The sequence below is a fragment of the Catharus ustulatus genome, chromosome 15 (assembly GCF_009819885.2).
Source record: "Catharus ustulatus isolate bCatUst1 chromosome 15, bCatUst1.pri.v2, whole genome shotgun sequence".
NCBI classification, from domain to species: Eukaryota; Metazoa; Chordata; class Aves; order Passeriformes; family Turdidae; genus Catharus; species Catharus ustulatus.
This window is the reverse complement of record NC_046235.1, coordinates 10,998,047-11,022,985: the sequence shown is the minus strand read 5'-3', so window position 1 is coordinate 11,022,985 and position 24,939 is coordinate 10,998,047. Positions and strand designations below refer to the sequence as shown.

The window sequence follows — 24,939 nt, the reverse complement described above, 5'->3', positions numbered from 1 at the left end:
GTGATGGTTTCTCTGCAGAGAGCAGCTGCCCAGGGTCATGTCTGAGGTTTTCTAGCTCTTGTCTTTGCTCTGCAGGTGATGATTGTGGTGGGTGGGCAAGCACCCAAAGCCATTCGCAGTGTGGAGTGCTATGATTTTGAGGAGGAGCGGTGGGATCAGGTTGCAGAGCTTCCCTCACGGAGATGCAGAGCAGGTAAAGGGAACTTTTACTGCAACCTTCTTTGTTTTCCTGATGCACCTCTTCAGCACTGGATGCATGTCCTTAGTCCTCCCTTTAGCTTCCTCTGTGCCCCTGACCTCAAGCAGATCTTTCTTATTGCCATTCCTTCCTCTTTTTTCTCTACAGACATCTTTCCTTTCTTGTTCAGGTCCTGCTCTCTAGTGGGGCTGCTCCTGCCTGTCAGCCCTCCATAGCTGCTCTCTCCTTCATCATCTCTCTCTCCTGGCTGTTCCTCCATCAGTGTTTCCCCTCCTCCTCCCCCATTGCTGTCTTGGCAGCCCACAGGGATCCAGTTTTCCTTGCTGGTGAAAATCAAAGGAGCTGAGTCAGTCCCTCTTGGTGCAGAGGAGTGGGTGATGGAGAGCAGATCTTTAAGTTGGGAGTATTCCTCTGAAAACATCTGACAGGGTTGTGAATGTGGCTCACCATTTGGTGTTCCCTCTGGCTCACAGAATTACTCATTCAGGTGCGAGCTCCATCTGTGCCTTACGCTGCCATGTTTTTATGTGCATTTCACCTCCCATGTGACACGTATGTTTCATCATGCTCCACTTCAACACCTTTAACCTGCAGAAAACGCCAGAGCATTGCCCATGCTGTGCCCTTCCCAGCTGCCCTTCACACCCACACCTAGACAGATCCCTCTCGCTTCCCCAGGTGTTTTCTGCTCAACTCCTCGTGTCTCCTCAGGCGTGGTGTTCATGGCTGGCAGTGTCTATGCCGTGGGGGGCTTTAACGGCTCGCTGCGGGTGCGCACGGTGGACGTGTACGACGGGGTCAAGGACCAGTGGACGTCCATAGCCAGCATGCAGGAGCGGCGCAGCACCCTGGGCGCCGCCGTGCTCAACGACCTCCTCTACGCCGTGGGCGGCTTCGATGGCAGCACGGGTAGGTCACTGGGCAGGATCCAGGCACTGCCTGACCGCAGGAGAGTGCTTGCAGAGGCCCTGCAGGGATTGCAGAGCTTTAGAGCAGTTCCTCTGCCCTTCCTTTATGGTTCTGTAAAGAAAGAGCCAGAAATGGGGTTTGGTGTGTGTTGTAACTGCCCATGTGTGTGTTCTGACCTGTCAGTAATTGCAGAGAGCCTCACCCTTATTATTTTCTTTAGTGATACGGTTCTTTCAGTCTATTCTCTGTATGATTATGCTTTTTCTGGGCTGAAAAGGGATTTTTCCTTGTTTGAGTTAAATTTTTCATATCAGCTTGAATAAAATACTAGCGAGGAATCTTACAGGATTTGTGTGCCTGGGATTTACCTTGGCATAGCTGCGTGTTTAGATTCACACCTCTGCCTCTGCTGTAAAGCTCTGCCACTTGGTTAAGCCCTGTACTAACTATTGCAGCAGGGTCTGGGGGAATTTTTAAACTTTGCATGGACATTTTGTAATGCTTGAAAGGACATGGGGCTTTTGGGCTTGGAATTTGGACTCTGCTTACCTTGGTGTCCTCAGCACATTGGAGAGGCAGCAGTCCCAGGGCAGGGGTGAAGGGGTAACAGTTTTCCCAGCCACTGAAGAAGTGGCATTGACATGCTGGTCCCAGCCTGAAAGGCAAGGGATTAGGAAGTGGGATTGCAGGAATGTGGTGGGAATTACGGGCTTGGGAGGAGGTGGAAGGCAGATGAAAGTGCAACACCAATCTTTTTTTCTTCTCTTTTTTTTTAATTAGAAAACCTGTGTATCCCCTTTTTAACTAGGTCTGGCATCAGTTGAGGCCTATAGCTATAAAACCAATGAGTGGTTTTTTGTGGCTCCCATGAACACAAGAAGAAGCAGTGTTGGAGTTGGAGTTGTAGAGGGTAAGAAAATCAGCAGCCATTTCCCTCAAGCAAATGTTATTGTGTCAAACAGAAACCTAAATGGTTAAGAGCAGTGGGAGGGAATGGCAAGAACTGTTCCCTGGACCAGTTGGGAAAGATTGATTTTATATGACATAATGGCTGCAACTTTTTCCATTCTCCTCTTTATCTTGGTGAAAAATCATGTGTAGCTTTCCAAGAGCCTCAAACCTGTATCAGACCAGCCCGCCTCCTGTGAATGCAATTAGGTGTGTGCAGGTTTCTTTGAATCCAAATTCTTCCTGGGCTGCTTCTGGCTGGTGAAAGCCAGTGCTGCTGTGCAGTGGCTGCTGTTTGCTGGCAGACGCTGCGTGGATGGAATACCCATCACGGAAAATCTGCTCAGCCAGAGAAACAGGAACAGAGTTTGTCCCACAGCCCCAAGCTGGTGGTTTGGCAGGAATACTAAAACCTGTGTTTATTGACATCAGGCACAGCTCTGCTGTGGTTCCTAAATGAGCAGGGGCTGACGACAGCAAAGGCTGGTGCTGCAGCAGCTCGGAGCGAGGTGGGAGGCCTGGGAGGATGGTGGCAGCTGCTGGCACCTCTGTGTCAGAACCAAACTTGAGGGAACTGGAGCTGAGCACCTTGGTTTAGACTCAGGAGAATGAAAAGTTTAAGTAGGAACCATTTCTTCCTTACAAAATCTATTCTGAAGCAAGTGGAAGGCTTTATTTGAACTTGTCTTTAGTGTGGCACAGCACTTTCCAGTTAGTGCAGTGCAGGGCAGCTTTGGCACACAAGCCTTATTACAAACCATATAAACCATGCTTTACAGTGCTCTGGTTTGACCTGTTTTAGTGGGAAGTACATGAAATATGTTAATGTACATGAACTATGTTTATGTGAGAAGGAGAAGGGTGATAAAGTCAGAATAAATAGTGGTCATTAGCTTAAATTTTCTTATTTAGAAGCATGTCTTTCAAAATTGGCTCATGCTTGGGAAGTGCTGGGCTGCTGTCAGTCATTGGAATTTATTCAAGTAACTTAAATGCAAAAAAATATTAAATATGGACCTGAAAGATGCATTTCTGTGGACAGATTTTCTGCTGGAAACTCATGAAATCTTTGCTTTGTTTGAAAGCACAAATAAGTGTTGCATATGTTGCAGTCCTTGATAAAAATAATGAGGGCATGTGATGGGCACAATAACTGGTCATACTGGTGCAGGGAACAAGCTGCAACCTGCAGTTAATTCACAGGGTTCATCTGAATGTGACAAAAATTGATCTGATGATCTGAAATACACTGAAAATACCTAATAATCTATGCTAGCTGGGGAAATTGATCTTGTCTTGCTTGGACCACCACTCTTACCTGATTGATTGACAAATACCAGGCAGGACCAACAGCACAAATAAGAGTTTGAAATGTTCCTAGAGACAGGAGGATGCAGGAGGAGGCCACGAGTGGGCCTGAGGGAGAAAGAAAAGAGCCAGCCTGTTCTTGGAGCCTTGTGAATGTCCAGAAACTGGAGGATGCAAAAGCCTAAGGCTGAAGATAACTGCTGGTGGGAGTCTTGTGCGTGCAAAGAATTGCACAGTTCATTCATGGCCAGGCTCTGCTGTCATGGATTGAGAATTGATATAATTTCTAGGTTTTGTACAAAAATTTAGGTTAGAATTTTTCTACATGTTTGTTGAGCTTTTAAAATTTTTGTTTAAGGTAGCATCTAAAAGACCTGGACTTGGACCAGAATGCCTTGTGCTGTCTGCTTTAGTAAGAAGAATCCTTCTCTGCCCAGAGAATTAACTGCCTAAATGCAAAACAAGCTGATAGATGATACTGGGAGGCAAGAGGAGACAATCAGTCAGGCCTGGGAGCAGAGGACACAGTAGAGCATCAGCCTTGTTTCATGTATGATGCAGTCCCATGATATCTGATTGTGCTTCTCTGGTCTCAGTGAGTGTGTGTTTATCAGCTTTCAGTGAGTTGAGGCAGGGAGGGCTGGATAGCCCAGGAGACCCTCACAACACATTTATCCTGTGCTGTCACCAATGGACACCAGTGACCAGCCAGCCTCAGCTGTGCTCACAGCATCTCTGGGGTTCCATTTGGCCCAAGTTCTACAAAATCAGTTCTGGGTTTCTTTGCAGTATGATATTATTATAAGAAGTTATTTTGTATTTATTACTCATGTGGTGCTGTAATTAATGTGCTGTGACAGCCTTTGACAGCACACCTGAACGGGGGGAGCCCTCCATTAACAGAACATGCTTTGATAATCCCTCTTCCCCTGGGCCAACAAGTAATTTGGAAAACCCTCTGGGCTGTTGACTTCTGATGAAGCTGCAGTGTTGTATCCTTGTGTTGCTGACAGTTTAACACTTCACAAACAGTCACTCACTTGTGAGTCCACTCGGGCCCCCTTTGCTCGTGTCCCCAGCTATCCCAGCAGTTCAGGCTGTCCCCTAGAGCTGCCCTCAGGCAGGATGTGTCCCCCAGGCTGTGGCAGCACTGTGAGCCGTGGCTGTGTGTGTTGCAGGGAAGCTGTACGCCGTGGGGGGCTATGATGGAGCGTCCCGGCAGTGCCTGAGCACGGTGGAGCAGTACAACCCCGCCACCAACGAGTGGACCTACGTGGCTGACATGAGCACGCGGCGCAGCGGCGCAGGTACTGCTCGTGGGCACCACCACCTCTGCTCACAGACTGGAAAAATGGGGTTTGGCATTGCTGGGCTTGCAAGTGAAACCTCGTCTATGCCCCCCTTACCATGAGGGTAAAAACATAATGGCTTGGAGACTCTCAGCAGCTCTTCTGACTTTGACAAAATCTGCCAAATTGAGATTGATTTCTGGATTAATGAAATAATGTTCAGTGTTTCTAAGTAGCCCTGCTAACAGATGCATCTCACTTGAAAGCAAAGAGTTCTCTTTCCAAATCACCAGCTGCAGACACAAATGAGCACAGGAAAGCCAAGCTGTACCTCACTCTCCCCTATCATTGTAGGGTTTCAGATGATTTTTCATTTTGGATCTTCCTGCATCACCCAGTGGGTGCTTTGCAACACAAACCACATCTGCACATTGGGTGATATGTAGGATAACAAAATTAGTCTCAGATTGTCCCTGCTTAGCTAGTTTTTAGTTTATTTTTTGTTGGCCAGAGTTGCTGATCTGGAGGATTAGAGGAGAGGACCTGTTGTAAAAGGATTGAGTTCTAGTCTTGATGGTTTCTAATTTCCTACATGGTCTTGGGCCAGTTAGCAGTTTGTCTTCTCTGTGATTGTTCTCTGAAAGGGATAAGAGCTCTTATCCACTGCATTTAAAATCATTGTTCAGTCACCCACAGCCAAGCCTGGGGGCTGCTCTTCGTGGCTGAAATTACTCTGCAGGTTAAGCTGTAGTGGGAGTTCCCTTTAGAGCTGGGGAATTTGAGGCTGCTCTCTACACCCTGTCTCTCTTTCCTCACTCTAGTATATTTTTTGTAGCTCCAGGTGAGGTAAATATGGACATACTGTTGGTTTGAGTTTTGTTGAAGAGGTTTGTAATGTCTGCTTGATCCTTAGACCTAGTCCAGTGCAGCCTTCCAGGAGAGCAGAATGAGCATCTCCTGTGTTGTTGTGTTGAAACAGCAAGAATTTTGTGCCTGCAGTGAAATGGAGTTTAGTGAATTGTCTTTGCTGGAAACACTCTGCTCTGAGTGCTGCTTTACAAGTGTCTGTCCTTGTAGCAAGTCCTTTGTTAGGAATGCTCCTACTCTCCTGCCAGATTTCTTTGCAGTTTTCTGTTCCCCACCTCAAAGCTGAGCTCCTCAGGCTCTGGTTGTCCCCCAGATGCTCCTCCAGCAGGGACTGGAGGGGACTGCCCAGTGCCCCTGGGCACCAGCGGTGCTGCAGCACAATCTGCTGTACAGCTGCAGGAATGACACTGCTCTGTGCTGCTGTCCCTGTGCTGACATCTAGTGGGGGTGAGGACAGGTGTCCCCAGGTCCCTGGAGGCTCTGGGGCTGTGGGGATGTGCAGGTGCTGGCCAGGTTTTGTAGAATCATAAATATTTTTAGACTGGAAAAGACAGGTCCCACTGTTAACCCAGCACTGCCATGTTCACTGCTAAACCACATCCCCAAGTGCAACATCTGCACATTTTTTAAACACTCCCAGGTTTTGCTGGGCCAGCTGGGAGGTTCCTTCCCCTGCTGGCAGGGATGTCCCATCCCTGTGTGCCCTGTCTGTCTCACTGCATGAGGAGGCAGTTTCATGTGAAAAATCTTGAGTGTTTCTGACTCTTTTACTTGCTAAATTAGTTTAGTCATTAAATTATTTCTTATAAGTATAGAGTTTCTGCTAATAGCTGAATATGGTCAAATGCCAAGTGCTGCACACCAAGGCTGCTGGGCTCAGATGTAGTTAAGTGACTTTCCATTGCCCAGTGAACTGGGAGACACCTGCTACAGCTCAGGAGCCAGGACACACATTTGGATGTGTTCTGCTCTTCCCAAGTCATGCATGTTGGAGTATTTAATCCACACCAAGCATGTGGCCCAGTAAGGTGAATATTTATGGCAGTTAGAGATTAACTATGTGTTTGCCAGTGGTGAACCATGAATCCCAATGTCATATTAGGATTTCAGCACCTCTTGGTACAGCTGGTCAAAACCAAACCCAGCAGTAGCAAGCTAAGATAATTTGGAGAAGGGGTGACAGTGTACCTATGTGCCTGTCCCCAGATGGGGATGCTCCTGATGGAGCTGCTGAGCCTGGGTGGTGCCTGTTCTCTGGCTAAGCAGCTGTTCCTGTCCTCTCCTTTCCTGACCAGGAAAGATCCTTGCACAGGGATCAAGTCAAAACCCTGTTTGTATCAGTCTGGCAGGGACCCTCTCCTTCCTCCACGCTGGTTAATGCCCATGGTTGAAATGATGTGGTGCAGATCTGTTTCTGTTTTACTAACATCCCACCTTGTTAATTTTAATAGAGGCCTTTGAACCTATTAATGAAGATATGTTGCTGGAAGTTTTAACTCTCATGGATTGGTGAACATTTTAATTAACTAATTTACTTAATATTAGGCAGAAGTAGCTTTAAGATCCCTGTCATTCCCAGAGATTTGGCCAGGGGCCTTCAAAAATGGCTGAGAAGGTGGCATTGGAGGCACCTCATCTGTGCCAAGTGCTGCCAGGTTTTGGGGTGGGAGTGGGAGGAGAGGAGCCAAGTGGCAGCTTCAAGAGCTCTAAGTTGTTGAGGAGAGGAAGGTCATCCAAGGGATGAAGTCAAGTGACACAATGGCAGCAGGAAAAAGTCCTGAAAGGGGGAATCAGACTAAAAGCAGAGGGCCCCATGGCAGAAAATATCAGTCAGATGGAAACAAGGTGGGGTGGGAGGCAGAGAGCAAGTGCAAAGAGATGGAATAAAGGCAGAGGAATGTCATGGCACTAGACTGCTGATCCTAAGAGGGGACATCTGCCAGGCATTACTGGGCATTGCTGTAGTGCCACAGGGTGGGTGGGTGGGTGCAGGGTTGACCATGTGCCTGGTGAACTTGGTGCACATGTGGCTCATGTTTTTGGGAGTGCCTTGGAGAGGCCAAGGCCATGCCCAGCAGGAGAACCAGGGATGTGCAGCCCTGTCCCTGTGCTGGGGCTGACCTGGCTGTGCTCGGCAGGTGTCGGGGTGCTCAGCGGGCTGCTCTACGCCACTGGGGGCCACGATGGGCCCTTGGTCAGGAAGAGTGTGGAAGTCTACGACCCAGGGACAAACACCTGGAAGCAAGTAGCAGACATGAACATGTGTAGAAGAAATGCAGGTAACACGATAAGCCTTTCTGTGGTGGTTGGCTCAGTTGTCTGTGTGTGGTTTTTGATGCAATTCGTGTGCTTGTGGTGTATTTGATCAGTGTTGTAAAAGATAAAAGTGGGAGTTGAAGGATATGTTTGGGAGTGAATCAGATTGTGGCAGCAGCGTGCTGTGGGGGGTGTGTTAGCCCGTGTCTCACCATCTGTGCTCTGCTTTGAGGCGTGTGTGCAGTGAATGGTCTCCTCTACGTGGTGGGAGGCGATGATGGTTCCTGCAATTTGGCCTCGGTGGAGTACTACAACCCCAGCACAGACAAGTGGACGTTGTTGCCAACCAGCATGAGCACAGGGAGGAGTTATGCAGGTAAACGGGCAATGGGAGAGTGGGCAGCAGTGGGGTCATCTGTAAACTTGAGGGCTGTGCCCCCTGAAGCTTTAATTACACTTTTTAAAACGTTTTATGTTGATGTCAGTCACAGAAGTGGTAGACACCTCCCTCATTACTGGCCTTTGGTTTTGCAGGATGATTGTAGCCACATGGCAACGGAGCTGTTCCTAGCATAACTGTGTCTGTTCTTACAACAGGTGTGGCTGTGATTCACAAACCCTTGTGACACACAATCAAGCCAGTGTGAGGAGCAGAAGTGAAGTGGATCCAGCTAGGTGGTGTTGGGAAGATGACAGACCTCTGACTTGACCCATCTCATTGCTGTTAATGTCTTAGTATGACAAGTGATACGTTGCAAGCATCATCCACTCTGCAGTGGATTGCATAGCCAAGTGAAAATCCCTGTGGGGACATGTTCCATGCTAGACACGAGGTGTTGCTTGTTATCTGTGGTGCAATCAACTGTTCTTCTCGATGGCATGTGTCCTGAGATAAACACTGTGCTTGGACTGCAGGCACGGAATTTCTTGTGTGAAACAAAACTGCTACGTTTGGGCATGTGAGTAACAACAGACGTTTCTGGATTTCTTACCTACTGATGCTCCATGCACATCGTTGGTTGAACTCCTTACTCACTTGTGCCTGGAGGGTGGACTTTAATACTGGCAGTGGAAACTTCTGAGTTCCAACAGAGAAAAACAGCAGAAATGGACTGGAACAGGGTGGTCTGGCTCGAGTGTGACTCTGTCTCAGTCATACGTGTGTACATGCCACTGGACTGCTGTATGTTTCCCTGAAATGCTTGTGGAAATAAACACCATGTGGTTTTTCTACTTGCCATGAACGCTGTGTGCTGTGCGTGACGGGACCTGCTGGGCAGTGCCTTCCCCGGGGCTGAGGTCTCAGCACCTGAGCCACACAAACCTTCACAGCCCCACACAACACATGCTGCTCCCACGGGGTTTATTGCTCCTGTGAAACAAATGTTGCTTGAATAGAAAATGTTCCCAACCCACGCGTTTCAGCTGTGCTGAAAGCTTCAGTTCTAGCTCTGTCCAGCATCTCAATGCCATTTCATAATAGAGCATTTAGATGTTAAAAAATACCTTATGGTGCCATTAATGTAGAGACATTCCACACAGCGAGGGCCCTCTGTCACCCAGGCAGGGATTAATGATCCAAGTAAAATACCTGCAGTCTTTTAATGCTTCCAGAGCATGGAGATTAACTAATTACTGTCACTGTAATTGCTATTTTAGTCTTGCCCTTACTGAAAGCATTCCTCTATTAGTATGAAGAATTCGTAAGATTATTCAAAACAGACAAATCTAGATCCAGATGTAAGGGACCTGTCTTGCTTATATACCAAATTCTTGAAGTTTTCTGTGTTTGACTTCAAAATACCTTTTTGTGTCTCCCTACAAGCTCTGACATGCTTCTGCATAGAGAGGTGAGCTCCCAGAAGCTCCCCAGCTGAAGGGAACTAGTGAAGAAAAATATTTTCTCTACTCTTTTTCTTGTTCTTTGGGTTTGTATTTTTTTTTTGCTTGTTTTGCCCTTGTAGATCAGCTGAGGCTTTCTGTTGTAGGCAGCTGTCCAGTGTTGTTATGCTGGTTTCTGTCTCTATAGATCTGCTCTGTGTGACCTTTGACAGTAGAAAAGAAAAATACTAAAAAATTTATTTCAGAGGGATCTAAGCTGCATCATCTTGTGCTGCTTTTTTAGAGGAGTGGGTTATTTCTGTAAATATGTAGTCTTTGGTATTTGAGTTGACACAGTCCTTGTAAGGTAGGTGCCTGTTCAGGGGGAAACAGCCCCTGCCTCTGTTGTGTCACTGCCCTGCAGAGGGGCTGGCATTCCTCATTCATGTGAGGTAGCTCCCACTCCTCTTTGGATGTTCTTGCTTTTACAAACAAGGGCAAACTGTCTAAAGAAAAGGCATTACTACTCTATGTCTACCCTTCCACTGTATGTGAGCTCAGAGGTCTTGAAAATAGTAATACAAAATAATTAGTCTTTTCCATAATATCCTTCAAAGCCATTGCTTAGAGTTTTACAATCTGCAGCAAAATGTGCCAAAATAAGTGTGACCTGCTGCTGTCCTGTGAGGTGTTGCTTACTGTAAAAGCCATTGAGGCTTGTAGGAATGTACCCTGGTGGGAATGTATCCCAGCAGGAATGTTTCCCTGACTGCAGCTGCCTTCAGGTCAGAGTCCTGAGATGCACCTTTATGGTGCATAAGGAAGGTGATGAGGCCTCAGCTGGGACAGACTCCAATTCGCTGGCCCAAAAGGTGGTTCCTTTCCATGCAGCTTGGGAAGAAAGGATAAGATGGGACAGACAAAGCATTTCAGTCCAAGGCAGCATCTCCTGTTAGGCTGAGGTGACTGGACAAGGCTGGATGAGCATTTGGGCACACGTGGCCCTTGCTAGGTCTGGTACAGACATAAAACTAAATAAACTCCTCTATAAACTACTGTGCAACCCAACTGCAGCTCAACAGTTGGGAGCAGTTCCCAGCCAACATTCTCACACCTCTGGCTTCACTGGAGCAAAGGCAAATATTATCCAGAGACTATGAGTTTATGTGGGCTGGAGATAAAAATTGGTGGGTACTGCTAGAGAGGTGCAAGGCTGCAATTTGCTGTGTTTGTCAGATGTGAAAAGTGGGTACATCTGGAGGTGGGATAATCTTACCCCATCTGTTCATAAACCTTGCTTGCTCATAAGGAAAACAGATTTTGGTGATTCTCTGCTCTTGTAAAATGGCATTTCTGCCCAGTGCTGGCCCAGAGCTGTGGCTTGCTGGACAGGGCTAGGACTTGCCAGGGCTGAGTGATGCTGTTCCCAGCTGCAGCCAGTTCTCCTCGATGGCAAATGACACTTCCTCCCTTCCTTCCCAAACGTTGCAGTGTTATGCAAGTCAAGTGACCTCGTTTTCCAGCTATGCAATAAAACAACCGTAACGTGTGATGAACCAGCTGTACCCCCCACCCCCAAAATGCTTTTGGAATTTGTCTTTGGTGTGTGTGGTTTCGTGTTTGTATGTTCATTTTGAGCACCTGAGCCAGATCCTTTACAGATTGCCTTTTTCTAGGATTGAAAACGTAGCATTAGCACTAACATTTTACTGTAAATATTTTTATAAGACAATTTAAAAAGATTTTTGGATTGCTTTTTATGGTCTTCAATGACATTTCTGGATCTAATTCGTGCACTCCAGTGTGGTTTTTGCTGGCTGTGGTGTAGGTGTGACTATGTTCTCTGCACTAGAGATGCCATGTTGCAGGAAAGATCTGGGATAGCTGTTGTGTTGGTTTTATTGTTAGAAGGACAGCATTGGGCTCCACATTATGAGACAAATTAAAACCCATTACCTCAGTCACCAGTAGGCTCTTAGATTACTGGTTATTTTACAATGATTTCAATACCCTGATTTAATTTTCTTGTGCCATGAGTTTGCTTCCTGGGTAGTTTGGGAAAGAAGCTGTAACTTGGTGGTTCTGTTTCTTGGCTCCTGTATGAGCTGCTTGAAGACAGAGGTACTCTGCCCACAACAGTCTGGGTGCCAAAATCAGACAAATTATTGTAGGAGTTTTAGTAAAAGCTTTACAGACCCAACTTGGACTTCTTCCTCATGTTGGTCCTTTGTGAATATGAACACTTTGCTCAGCTCCTTCTGTTCTGTTTTTGGGGTCACCCTGTGCTTGACCCTCTGTGGCACCCTGGCCTTGGGGTTCCTAAAGGGGCTTTGCTCTTGCAGAGAAGCCCAGGATGAGCTCCAGCCCCATCACGTGTGGTGCACACCCTGCTGGCCTTGCAATGCAGGGTAGAGTTGCCTCAAGCAATCTGTTGTTTAAACAAGTTTGAATAAAGTCCATCTTTTCCATTGCTGCCTAATAGATAAATTGGGAGTGATTAAAATCAATTTTCAGTTCATTCACTTTATCCAAACAGTGTCTTTTTATGGATGTGTACAATAAGTAATTAGCATAAATGCACTTGGCAGTGTTTGCATGCCTCCACCATGAAAGCTTAATACTGTTCTGTGGTTTGCATTGTTTGGAGACCAAAATTCTTAATATCCAGCGAGGTGTGATGCCTGTTCACCAAGCCAATGTGATGGCTCAGCAGATAAATGCTGTTCATCAAGATACTGTGATGGTTCAACATGAGTGCAGCTCAGTCTTAAACTTTGGAATGCATTGTTCATCTATTATCAAAGCAGTTGCCCCCTTTGCCCACATCATGCCCAGAAATCACTTTCTTGTGAGCATTATTTGTTGCTTAAAGCTGCAGTGTTTGGGAGAGTGCTAGACATTATGGTCTGAATATGGGCTCATTCACTTCTTTTCATCTGCCCTTATCTTTGTTTATGGGTTTATAAATTATTTTCCTCTACAGTGACAATAAAAAAATAAATATTGAAAATTTTAATTTGTAGATTTTATGTATAAAGACCCTCAAGGGTAATGAATGATTGTGAAATAATTTACCTGGGTGTGAAATTTTTTGGTTTTGTAAACCAGACTTTGTTGGTTCAGTAGCTGGCAGTATATTGTAACAAGTTGGTTGACTGTTTAAGCTCATTTTTTAAATTAAAGATTTTTTTTTTTTTTTTGCATGAGTGTGGAGGACAAAGGACTTTCTCTTGACAGCTGTCTTATCCAGTGTGACAAATAACTCAAGAAACATTCTTCACTGACATATTTATATTATGAAAGAGAATCACACTGTAGTACCCTATCATTTAATTTGAATAAAAACTGGACTAATGAAACTTTCCTGGGTCTGTTTTGTCTTTATTGGTTTCTGACAATGAGGACCAATCTCATCACTCCACATGGCTTTATTTGTCCCCTCTTTAATTGCAGCAGGTACCAGCCCTGGGGTTATTCTGCCTTGGTTTGGGTAGTGGCACTCACACGTGCTGATGCTGAGATGTTGCTCTGATGCCAAGCTCTGGTGCTGTCCCCCTCTCTGTTCTGCTCCATTTCCAAGGGAAGTTAAAAGCATTTCTCTTGGGCATGGGGAAGCCCTTGGTTCAGGGCATCATTGGCAGAAGACAGAACCTTTTAGGGAATGCAGCTGGGAAGAGAGAAAACAAGAAAAATTAGAATTTGGTACCTAGGGCTCAGTGTTTCCTGATAACACCATAAAGTAACACATTAACCAAGTCACCCAACTCGTTTTGCCTTATGCTCACAAAACATCTCACTGAACTCTGGTTTTCCAGAAATGCTCCCTATGCATCCCTCATCTGTTAATACCAATGTGCAACATCAAATTTACCATGTGGGATCCTGAAATTTAATTACCTGATACACAGATAGGAATGACATATTGGGGTTGCTCTATGCAGCTGGGGGACTTTGCAATCATTCCTTACTTCATTTCAAAATGACATTTCTCTTGTGCAGCTGGCTCCTTTTTATTCATGTTTAAACTGATAAATCTGTGAATCTATGAACCTGCAGCTAAAGAAAAGCCTTGGCAATCCAGGGAGAAATCTCACTACCTTGATTTTGCTGCCTGATTTTTTTCCCTGCTATTATTGTTTCTTTTTGCATCTTATATTTTCACCTCTGGGCATGTTTTCCACTCTACATTTCAGCCTTGACAGGCAGAAGCTGTACAACAGCAGCTGCCACCTTGCCTCATTCATCTAGAAGGCTGAGGGTTAGGGTTAGGGTTTTGCAGTGAGGAAAGGAAAGAAAATAGAGAGGAACTCACCCAGCAGGGTTACAAAGCCAGAGAAGCAGCTCCTGTCTCTGTTGTTGGGTGTCACACATGCTGGAATAACCCAGGGTGAGGTTAACCAGCAGAGATGTTGATTCAGCACCTGAGCCATCCAGAACTGGAATCAAAGGTAGGGCAGGAAACCTCAGCTATGGAAAATTCCACACCTGATCAAGGATGAACCTGTTCATCTGTTGGCCCAGAAGAATAAAAAGGCCAAAGAGGAATTCCCTGTGTCCCCGTGCCCTGAGCTGCAGAGGTGATGTGAGTTCAAGGTGGGATGTGGCTGTGGAGGGTCCAGATGGTAAAATTGCCCCTGCTCTGCCTGGAATCTTGTTCTCTGACTGTGCTAAGGGTGCTGTGTGATGGCAGAGAATAACTACAGTTAAAAAATAACAAAATCTGTTGGATACTTTTGGAAAAGCCTCTAGGAGGCAAAGGACCACTACTGAAACATTGCTAAGAACCACCCAGGGTTCCTAAAGCACCCCACAGTTGCTCAGTGACTGATGATATTGCCTCACAGAATGTTATTCTGCTCTGTAAACAAGCACAAAAATCACTTAACTACTCAGTGACATGAAATATTCTAAGAAATTTGCCAAAGTGATTAATGTTAACGTTCTCGTTCAGCAAATTGAATGAGATTTAATTGGCACAGCTGCTGAAACTCAATGCATTTGATTTGGCCTTGATTTACAAAATATGTTATCATGAGCCTCCTCCTTCTTTCACTGCAAACCTCTACAGCCTCTGCTAAGCTTATTGCTCAGTGAATTACTGCTTTTAAATGTTAGAGGGTTTTTTTCTCCACTCAGTGAAACTTCTAAAAGGGCCCTTTGAAGCATGTGTGCCTGTCCCAGAGGATTTGTTCTTCTTTTCTAACCACAAGAGATTGAAATGTTACTTTTCAATGTTTTTCTTATACTTCATTACATTATACTCTTTCCACAGTACTTTGTCATTTATTGCTCTTTAAATCCCCCTTACCTTTGACTTTGGATAGAGAAAATGCTGCAGGATATGTGTGCACCATGGTCCATTCTGAACCCATGGGCAACCCAAGAAATAGAGGGTTTTAAAAACCTGCAAGAACAGCGCTTTATGTCTCAAAAATCAGTTGAGTTACTTGTTACATAAGTTGTTTTTAATAGCTGCATCTTGAATGTAAAACATGCTTCTGTTTTTGAAAGCATATGGGACACTGGGAGTAGCTTGGTTTATCTAACACAAAATCAGACTGATACCTTTACAATCTTAGTTAAAGAAAAATAAAAGTGGGAAGCCAGGTGGAAGCAAGTCACTTAAAGCAGGAGCACCTGCTGGATGACTTAATAGTGATCAATTGGTTGAAGCACAGGAGTTGGCTGCCCCACTTGTATCCATCCCTCCAGCCTTTCCCCAGTCACCCTGTGCAGGGAAGCTTTGATCCCTGTTCTAGACTCTGTCCCATTTTTCTTTGCAAGAAATACCTTATACACTCAGTTGGTCCCAAAAAACTTGTCCCACCAGGTGCAAACAGGGACTGGTTTCTATGAGAGCTACTGTAATGTAAATCATGCAGGGGGATTTGGCAGAGCAGGACCCAGAGGACATGGTAGCCCTGTGGCCAGAGGAGAGGGGCAGTGAGTGAGATGGAGCTGCAGGAGGAGAGGCAGGCACAAAGCAGGCAGAGTTCTCAGCCTGGGTGTCACACAGGACAGAGGTGGCTGCAGCCATTGGGGCATTTGGCAGGGGGTGCTGGTGGCATCTGTGCTAGGGCACAGAGAATTCTTGTGTTCTCTCCTTTGTGCTCCCTCTCTGCATCTCTAATGTTTGTGCTGTAAGAAAAAATTTCTGGGATCCCCCCTAAGTGCAGGGAATGTCTTCCTAAAAGATGATGCATTGAGGATACAGCACTGCAGGCTTCTCTTAGCTTCACCTGTGCTTGGAGATAGACACCTTCTTGGAAAGTTATTCTATGTTTAATGAGTTCCAGCATTCAATTTGTTCGTTTATGGCAAAATATTGCAGCCTCAGATGCTGACTGCAGGAATGTGATGCTCCCCACTGCAATCCTGCTGGCAGTAGGATGCAGTCAAGGTGCTGGGCTGAGGGATGCAGGTTCAGGTGGGAATCCAGGTTTGGCTCCCCCTGGGCTGTCCCAGCAGGGGTGATCTATCAGTGCCATCAGCCTGTTTGCTGATCCAGGGCTCCTCAGAAGTACACAGTCCTGGTGATACATCACGTGATTGCTCTCTTTGATTCCTTTCCAGGATGTTATTTATTATGACTTTTTTCTTTCTCTCTTTTACGCTTCAGCACTTTTCCTTTGTCCCCTGAGTGTCAATGACAACCAGTCCTGCAGCTGGTGTCCCCCATGCTGGTGACAAAGGGGACTCAGGGGTGATGTCCCTGCTCAGAAATGTCTCCTCAGCTGCTGCTGTAGCTCAGGGACAAGTGTCAGCCTGGTGGTGCAGAGCCAGGCAGACACTGGGGAGCACAGCCAAGGAGAAAGATCCTGTCTTCACAGATATACTGAGACAAAAGAGATTTATCAGGTTGTCATTTGTGAAGGGGGGAGAGGGAAGATAATTCCCATCTGGGTTGTGAAAAATGCCTCTTACCTGAAGACAAACTATTTTTTTTCCTAGACTGAAGGTGGCATTGAGCTTTAAAAGTTAAAAAAGTATGTAGGTATTTTAAATTTGCTTAGAAAACATCTGCAAATCCTCATCTTCAAGGAGACCTGAATTTGGCTAAAGGAAATGATGTTATTTTAGCTCTATATGCAAGAGAAAGACACTTCATTTATTGAAGTGGGGTTCCTCTCAAAAAAAAAAAAAAAAGAAAAAAGTGAGGAATTACTCATCTTCCAGTGTCCTCTTGTACCAGGGAAGTTTTGCTGTCTGCCACAGTGATTTTAACATTGTGACTGTGGTCTAAACAATTTCTCTTATGCAGCAACTACTTAAGACTAATTAACCCAAATTAATCCCTCTCTATTTTCTGTGTGTTTTATAATGTCTGATTGCTATGTTTGATAGTTAATATGGCAAACAGTTTTTTTTCAGAAAAATTGAATTAAAAAGTCCTACGAATGTATTTTAGAAAATAGTATCAGCTTTCTCCAGACTCAACTAGCAGTTATAAAGGATTCTTTCTGCCCCAGCAGGTGCTTATCTAGTGATAATTCAAGTTTTGCCAGGTGTGTGGCTGGAGATACTAGATATAATCAGACAACTTCCCCATGAGATCCTCTATGTGCTTTATTATAATGCCTGTGTAATTTTTTCCCCTTTATCTAGTTAATTCTGCAGTTTCAAACGCACGCAGCAATTTGAGTCAGCGCGGGGTAAATGTGTGTTTTCTCTGCTGCTGGCAGGGTGCAATCACCCCCAGGCTGTGGGAGCAATCACTCCGGAAAAATCTCTTTGAATTAGTGGCAATGGGAGGAAGGAGGATGAGGAGCCTGATGGGATTTGGCTCGGGGTGTGCTGTAGAGAGCACTGGACTCTGGGGGTCAGCACAGCCAAATAAATGAACATGAGCGTGGCTAGCAAGAGCCTTTTGTGATTCAGGGTGACTTCCTGAAACAGTATTTGGGGAAGAAATGTAAACATTGTCTTCTCAAGCAGTGCAACTGCATGATTCCAGCACCTGTGTTGTATTTTGCATATAGATTGGGATGACAAGTACTGTGCTACAAATCCTTCCTGCTCTGCTCTTCAGAGTTATCATACCTGAGCCCCACATTTGATGGCACACATCAAAAATAAGCTGCAGACTAAAAGCTGTAGTTTTTAAGGCCTGTTTCTCTTAAGCCATGGACTTTGTAATCTCTTTTCTAGTAGGAGGTGCCTGGAGCTGCAGCGAGCTGAGCAACAGTTGATGTGTGGGGGAGCCTTCAAATTGTTCTTGGGGCAAAACCTGTGCACTTGGAGTTGCAGCCTTAGTTAAGCCTTAATATTGGCTGGCTGTGAGCTCTTAGGGGTGTCCTGAACTGTTTTGTGAACAGAACTGTGGAAGTCGCTGGGGTCTGGAGCACAGTCTGATGAGGAGCACTGGTGGGGCTCAGGGACAGGATGACAGGAACAGCCTCAGGTTGTGCCAGAGAAGGTTTAGATTGGCTGTTGGTGGAGAATTCTTCACTGAAAACACTGTCTGGCCCTGGCACAAGCTGCCCAGGGCACTGCTGGAGTCACATCTCTGGAGGGATTTAAAAGACAGTGCAGATGTAGTACTTGGGGTCATGATGTAGTGATGGCCTGGAGAGTGCTGGGGTAGCAGTTGGATTTGATGATCTCAGAGGCTTTTCCAACCTAAACAACGTTATCATGATTTACCCCACTTCACAGTTTGATTCTCTGCTAATTCTAGTCTCCTCAAGAAACTCAAAGCAGGAATCATCTCTTACTGATGGAGAAAAAAGGAGGGAGGTTTAGGGTCTCTCTCTGGCTGCCAAAGATGCCTGGAGAAATTTGGCTTTTTGCCTCCTATATAATGATTGAATCCTGCCAAAGCTGCTGATCCTTGAGTGCAGGTGGCTAGGAAGGATGAGTGGATGCTGCTCTCCAACAACTGAATTCTGGGATTCAAATCAAATGCAAACAACATTTAAATTTCAAGTCTCAATGACATTACCTTTACCTACAAGCTACTCAGCTCTGTAAATAGCATTTAGTAATTTCTGCATGTCAGAGTATGATTTTGTCGAGCAGATACAGATGGTTGCAGGGCAAACAATTACTCTTAGTAAAAATCAGAGCTACTTATTCGTTTCACTCTGCTTCCTACCTCGAGGACTTTTTTGTTGAAACTCATGAAATAAGGCCCCAGAGGTTATTAGCATCTCCCTTTTCTATCATACCCCAGAAGTGGGCACTGCCTAGGAAGGCACTGATTGCCTGTGCTGTCACTGGCTTGTTGATGAACCAGAAAAGCTTCTATTAGTTTATGGAAATGAGAGTTAGACTTACACAAAAGCTTGACACCATGCCATGTTTTTAATTAGTTTTTTTGAAAAGATATGTGAGTTGAGACACGCATACGCCACCGGTTTTTAATGTGGCTGTTAAGGAGCAGGTCCTTGGTTCTGAAATCTGTGTCTTTTTGCAGTGATCTCATTTTATAATTACTATTTAAATAAAGCAGGCAGATTCCTCTAATTCTGCTCTTTCTAGAAAATACCTTTTCAGTTGGTCTGTTTCTTTCAATGAGAGATTATCTGGATTTGTTCACAAGCAAATGTAAAAGCAAATGGTAAAATCAAGATCAGTTATTTGATTATTTGTACAGCTAGTTTTAGTGCTAACTGAGCCCTTTCAATTAAATACTTTTCCTTGACATTTTAAATATAATGTAGCTACAATGGATAGGATTATTAGTGGAACCTGTTCCCATTAGTGGCTTCTTGAGGGATTCACTAACATTTTAAAGACTTTTTTTTAATGTCAGGAAATAGCTTTACATAGGCAAATAAATGTGGAAAAATTGTAACCTACTCCATAGTCTGATCACCTTAAAATATCCCCTAAACTGTTCAGTTTCAGTTTTGACAGATTAACAAATGACAGTTTGTTTCATCACCTTTGCTAAATCCAACTTTAATTAACTGACATTTTAATGGTTCCTAAGTGGTCACAGGCTTCAGTAAAGCTGAATTTAATTTAATTTGTTGGGCATGATTCTGCACTGGGGAAGCCCACAGCCAGGCCTGTGCTCTCATCCCTGCTGCAGCAGTGCCAGCCCACCATCCATCACTCACAGGTGTCACTGGGAGCTGGTCCAGAGCCCAGCTAAAACCTGGGCAGGGAGAGCAGGAGGCTGCACCAGCTCTCCATGTGGCTGCAAATCTGGGAGCTTCACCAGCTCTCTGTGTGACTGCAGGTTTGTAAATAACTGGGAAGTCAGGATGATTTATTTGTTTATTTATTCATTTATTCATTCATTTAAAAGAAAAAGCACATTCCCTGTAGGAGCTGTGCCTGGCAGGGGCTGTCACCTGGAGGTGTCCTGGTTGTGGCACTGAGGATCCTGTGCACACCAGCACAGCTCCCTCCTCCCTAACTCAGCTCAACACTGACCCCAGCCAGACATAAGAAATTTCCCAAAGACACCGAGAAAGTGCTGGTTTGTAAATGGCAAATCTCTGAGGCTGGATTTTAAAGGGATCTGGAGGGGAAAAAAGTCCTGGACACTTTGAATTGCCAGATCCATGTGGTGTTGAGGAGTTACTGATACTGAATTCTGCCTCTTGCAGAATTAAATATTTGAACAACCTTTGTTCTCTAAACCAGGAATTATAATCCTAGAATAATAACCGTCTCTCTTTCACCAAATATATTTTCCATCCTGTATCTGGGCTCCAATGTCCAGAGAGACACTTCACCTGCTCTTCTGGGGCAACTCATATTTGTCCTGTAGAATGAAGCTGTCTGCAGCTTAAAAGTACAGAGAGATGTGCAGAGCATAAGCTGTACAAATGTTAGCACTTCAGTTTGAAGGCCTCTATTAAATTGGCCTACCTAAATTTGCATGTGTATTTACTCCATTCCTTTCTTTACCAAATATATTCAGCATGCCAGGGGAATGTTTCTCTGTTTTACCTACTGGCAGGGCATCTGTATCACTTCCCACCTAAAAGTGGTGTTGTATCAATATCTACCTGTTGCTAAAGATATTGATTTACAAAAAAGCTAAAATACTGTGTTTAGAACACAAAATTTAATTTAGTAATCTTAAAAAGAAGTAAAAATTGCTGTATTTGATACCTTAGCTGTTCTGCTCACCATGCCTCTAGCTGGGACTTGTACAACTCTTTCTATTTTTATAAGCCATGTACTTGCTCTTCTTAACAGTCACAGAGCACAAAAATGTTCTTTGTGGCAGTGATCTGGTTTATGTTATGTTTATGCAGGACCTTTTTGTTCTGATAGTGCTATATGGAAGCTTTTAAAAAACTGATACAGACTGAGACTCTCCACTTTTGTGTTATAATTCTTGAAGGGTATCTGGAAGGGTGTGGCAATCTCATCAAAACCGTGCTCTGCAAGCAGGTGCTACTCAGAGTTTTAAAGATAAATGGTATGACACCCTATTTTGCTCAGTGATAGCTATAATGAAAGATAATTTGGTGATCTTACCCTGGAAGGGCTGGATAGACTAGGCCAGCCCTGGTATGATGGTTTTGCTGTGTCTGAGTCATCACCTACATCACTTGGAGAGTTTCTCTGAGCTCATGACCTTGATGGCTGTTTCATCCTTCACTTCCCTCTCTCTGGCCACTTCCAAAGGGGTTTGTTTAAAATGGAATTGGAATATAGAGGAATTATGTACAACCTGGCATTGCAAAACACTGCCAAGGATTATGGAATAATAAAGACAAGTTGCTTACAGAGCCCTGGCTAGCAAGAGAATTAACAAACTCAGCTGCTGCCAGAGTGTTTCAGCCAGTGGAACTCTTATCCCAGGGGTCAAAAACCCCCATGGCAGCAGATCCCAGTTTCTCTAGCCATGCAGGAAGGAAGATGCTCACCCAGCCACCCTCTGGCAAGGCTCTTTCATGATCCATCGAAGGCCATTCATTATGCTCAGCAGGTATTGGAATTACAACCAAATAAGTACTAATATTAATGTAATTTAACTATTAGCAAGGATTTAAAGGAAAAATTAATTTCTTGATCTTCGTGGTGCAATATTGCTTCTGCAAACTCTTCAGCAGAGGATGGGGAACTCTGGCAAGATTCTAAAATATTGCTAAATGCTGCCTTTAACCATGCAGTGTCTTAGCACACAGAGGATGAAATTAATGAATCTGATGATAATGAAGGCATAACAGAACAAGATGAGTGTTGTGCCTAGAGGTTAATTATCAAGTAATTCAAGGGAGGCTGCCTTTACAAGATTAAGATTTGTGTGATAACATTATGTGTTGGTTTTGCAGGGCCTGGTTTGTGGTAGTGGGAGGGCCAGAGAGGTTTCTGTGGGAAATTGCTCGAAGGTTCCACCATGTCAGGTAGAGCTGATCCCTGATGGCTCTGAGGATGACACACTGCTGGCCAAGGCTGGTGGAGAGCTTGGTAGTGTCTGTGTGACGCTATATTTAAGTCAAAACAAAGGGGGACACTGATAAATCACCCTGAGGTTAGTCCTGCTCCCTTGTACTCTGCAGAGCTAGCCTGAGGTGCTATCGTGTAGAACAGGATAAGATATACAGAGGCTCTTTCCTCAGTTTATTTCTTCATGGCTTACGAGGAAGAGGAAAAAGAGGAAGATCCTCAAGGTCTGGGGTTTTTTCTAGGGTCAGGAAAGGGTAGGAGGGAACCTTTGGCTTCTTGCCAATCCCATTGCAGAGGGTCAGTCCATAGTTTTTACAGGGGTTGCAGGGTTACAGGGACATGCTATTCTAAAAGCATCTGGGTACAGGGTTACAACAGGACACAGCTTTTTTCTAGCCAGAGGAGGACGTGTGAGGAAAACAACCCGGAGACATCAAGGTCAGGGGAGAAGGAGGCAGGAGCTGCTCCAGGCCCCAGAGTTGATATTCCTCTGCAGGCTGTGGTGAGACCATGGTGAAACAGCTGTGCCCTGCAGCCCATGGGGATCCACAGGGGATGCAGAGATCCGTGCACAGCCCTTGGGGATCCACAGGGGATGCAGAGAGATCTCTGTATCCACCTGCACCCTGTGAGGGAGGTGCCCATTCCAGAGCAGGTGGATGCCTGGAGGAGGCTGTGACCCAGTGGGAGACCCAGAGGAGAGAGGGGCCCTGGTTCCAGGCTGGAGCAGGCTGTCCTTGGAGGGCTGCACCCCGTGAAGAGTGACCCATGCCACAGCAGATTTGGGAGGACTGTGTGCTGTGGGAGAAGTCACATTTGCAGCAGGTGCAGTTTGGGTGCTGCTAGTGAGAGCGAACCCATGCCAGAGAAGTTCATGGGGAATTGTTTCCCATGGCAGGGACTCCATGGCACAGCAGGGGAAGGACTGCTCTCCCAGGGCAGTGGAAGGAAACCTCAGTGATGAACCAAAACCCCACACCCTGCCTCCCTGTGCTGAGGGTGGGAAGGAGGGAGGGGCTGGGGGGAAATGGTGCTTTAAGGGTTTCTTTTACTTCTCATTACCCTCCTCTAATTCTGTTAGTAATAAATTCACTTTGCAACTAAAGTTGAGCCCGTTTTGCCCTTGGAGTGTTTTCTCCCAGTCCTTAACTCAGGAACCCTTTGTTTAATGTTTTCCCTCTCCTCTGCCTAGCTGTGCCTCTCCTGGGTGCCTGGTGTTGGGCCAGTATCAAACCATGACATGTTGTTTGCTTTTACATAAACCAAAATCCAATACTTAATAAAGGAACAACAAATTAAATCCCTGACAAAGCAGGTAGATTTGATTAGCTGTTTGCTGCTCAGAAAAGCCTGGCATTTCTGCAACCTGAAACACAAGAGAACTTGTTTGACACCCTTGGGCAAGGCAGGGTGTTGCCAGGGCAGATGAATGGATGGTCTTTGGTGATACAGTCCCTGGTGATGGGGAGCTGCAGGTTCTTGATCAGTAGCTATGTGTGACTTCTGGTGAAGGCAGAGAGTGACTGCTCAGTAATTGCACACTGTGGAGGAGAGAGTTTGAGCAAGGAGCTGGATCTGTGCCTGATTTTCCTGGCACTCCATCCCCCAGCTCACTGTCACAGCACATCATCCAAATTGTCACCCTTCCCAACACAGTGACCCTGGGAAAGGAGGGTGGGGTGAGAAATGGAGAGAACCTTTGTGCCCAGAGGTGGGGTAAGACCAGACCTCTACGGAACAGAGGAGGCCAGTATGCAGAAAACACACTGTGAGAGTAGGAAAATTGAAAAAAATGTGAGCATAACATCTAGAAGTCAGTGAAACTCCTACAGGTGATAGAAGAGACATGGAGTGTTGTGAGCTGTACTGGCTTTGAAAGAAGTCAAAGTAGGGCAGGAGTGCAGATGTCTGAAAATAATGACTTTGCAGGAGGAAGACTCAGCAAATAAAAAGAAATTGAGTTGTTTTCCATAAAAGATGGTGGTTGTGGGAGTAGCAGCCTTGGGCTGTCCATGGAAAAGCTGTGGCTGCAGGGCTGGTGGCTCAGTTCTGAATGAGGCAGAAATCTGCATGCAGCTTCAATTTCTGAAAGCTCACACTTCAACTGATCTCAGTGCTGCAATAAGCAGTTAGAGTTTAATAGAAATACAGTTCTGAAGGCTGGGAGTCCTGAGGAGACATTCCTGCTCTGGAATAAAGTCACTGTTCCTGTAACACTGAATTAGTTAAGGATTATTTTGGCCATGAAAGGAGACTGAAACCTCGGGAAAAGGAGTTCTTTTTCCACCACAAGATGGCATCAGTTTTGCAGAGATAGGCTTGCAGAAGACTGGAGAAAAGAGTGGAATTAAAATAAAAACAACACTTTAAAATTGATATCAGACTCTTACAAACAAAGTTTTTGCCTCACAAGTCTCTCTTGGGAAACTGTGGTACCTAAATGTTTATTTTGGGTGCATAAAATGAAGGTGCCACTGATCAGATTAGCCAGTGCAGCTGCCAACTGCGATCCTGCTGGCATGAACAAAATTCTGCCAGCAAATGCTTTTCTGCTGTTTGTACACATCAGATCTAAGTGAGTTTATATTCCCCTCATAGGCCTCCTAAAGCCTATCAGTTGTTTGCTGTAAGCTAGCAACAATATTTACCCTCATTTAAAACTCATCTAATGTGTTCTAAAGGTCTTTATTGCAGTTTACTTTATAGAAATCCTCATTTACATGTTTGTTGCTTCACATGTGTATTTTCCAGTCCTTTTTCAGGGCTCTGTTTTGAATCTGTGTGGCCTCATAAAGTTTTTTTTGGTGGTGAAATCCCTCTAAATACTTGTGTTGCCTTATAAATCCCTGAACATCATCAGCTGGACTGTGATTTATATTAATTTAGATAATTTTGTAGTTATTTTTGTAAATCCAGTACTAATCTGCTAGTAAACTCAGAATATATTGGTGCTATTGGTACTTCTTGGACTTCTCTGTTCAGAGT

General features: G+C 45.0%; 1 protein-coding gene across 1 annotated transcript in view; it reads left to right on the top strand.

The window, feature by feature from the left end:
* Positions 1-12,956, top strand: part of KLHL3 (kelch like family member 3) — a 48,205-nt gene extending 35,249 nt beyond the window's left edge. The window contains exons 9-15 of the mRNA XM_033072829.1: positions 76-193; positions 911-1,108; positions 1,917-2,018; positions 4,543-4,671; positions 7,659-7,799; positions 8,009-8,152; positions 8,374-12,956. Of these exons, the coding sequence (XP_032928720.1) occupies positions 76-193; positions 911-1,108; positions 1,917-2,018; positions 4,543-4,671; positions 7,659-7,799; positions 8,009-8,152; positions 8,374-8,402 (861 nt within the window). The 3' untranslated portion in view covers positions 8,403-12,956. The remainder of the gene's footprint in view (positions 1-75; positions 194-910; positions 1,109-1,916; positions 2,019-4,542; positions 4,672-7,658; positions 7,800-8,008; positions 8,153-8,373) is intronic.
* Positions 12,957-24,939: the final 11,983 nt, after the last annotated feature.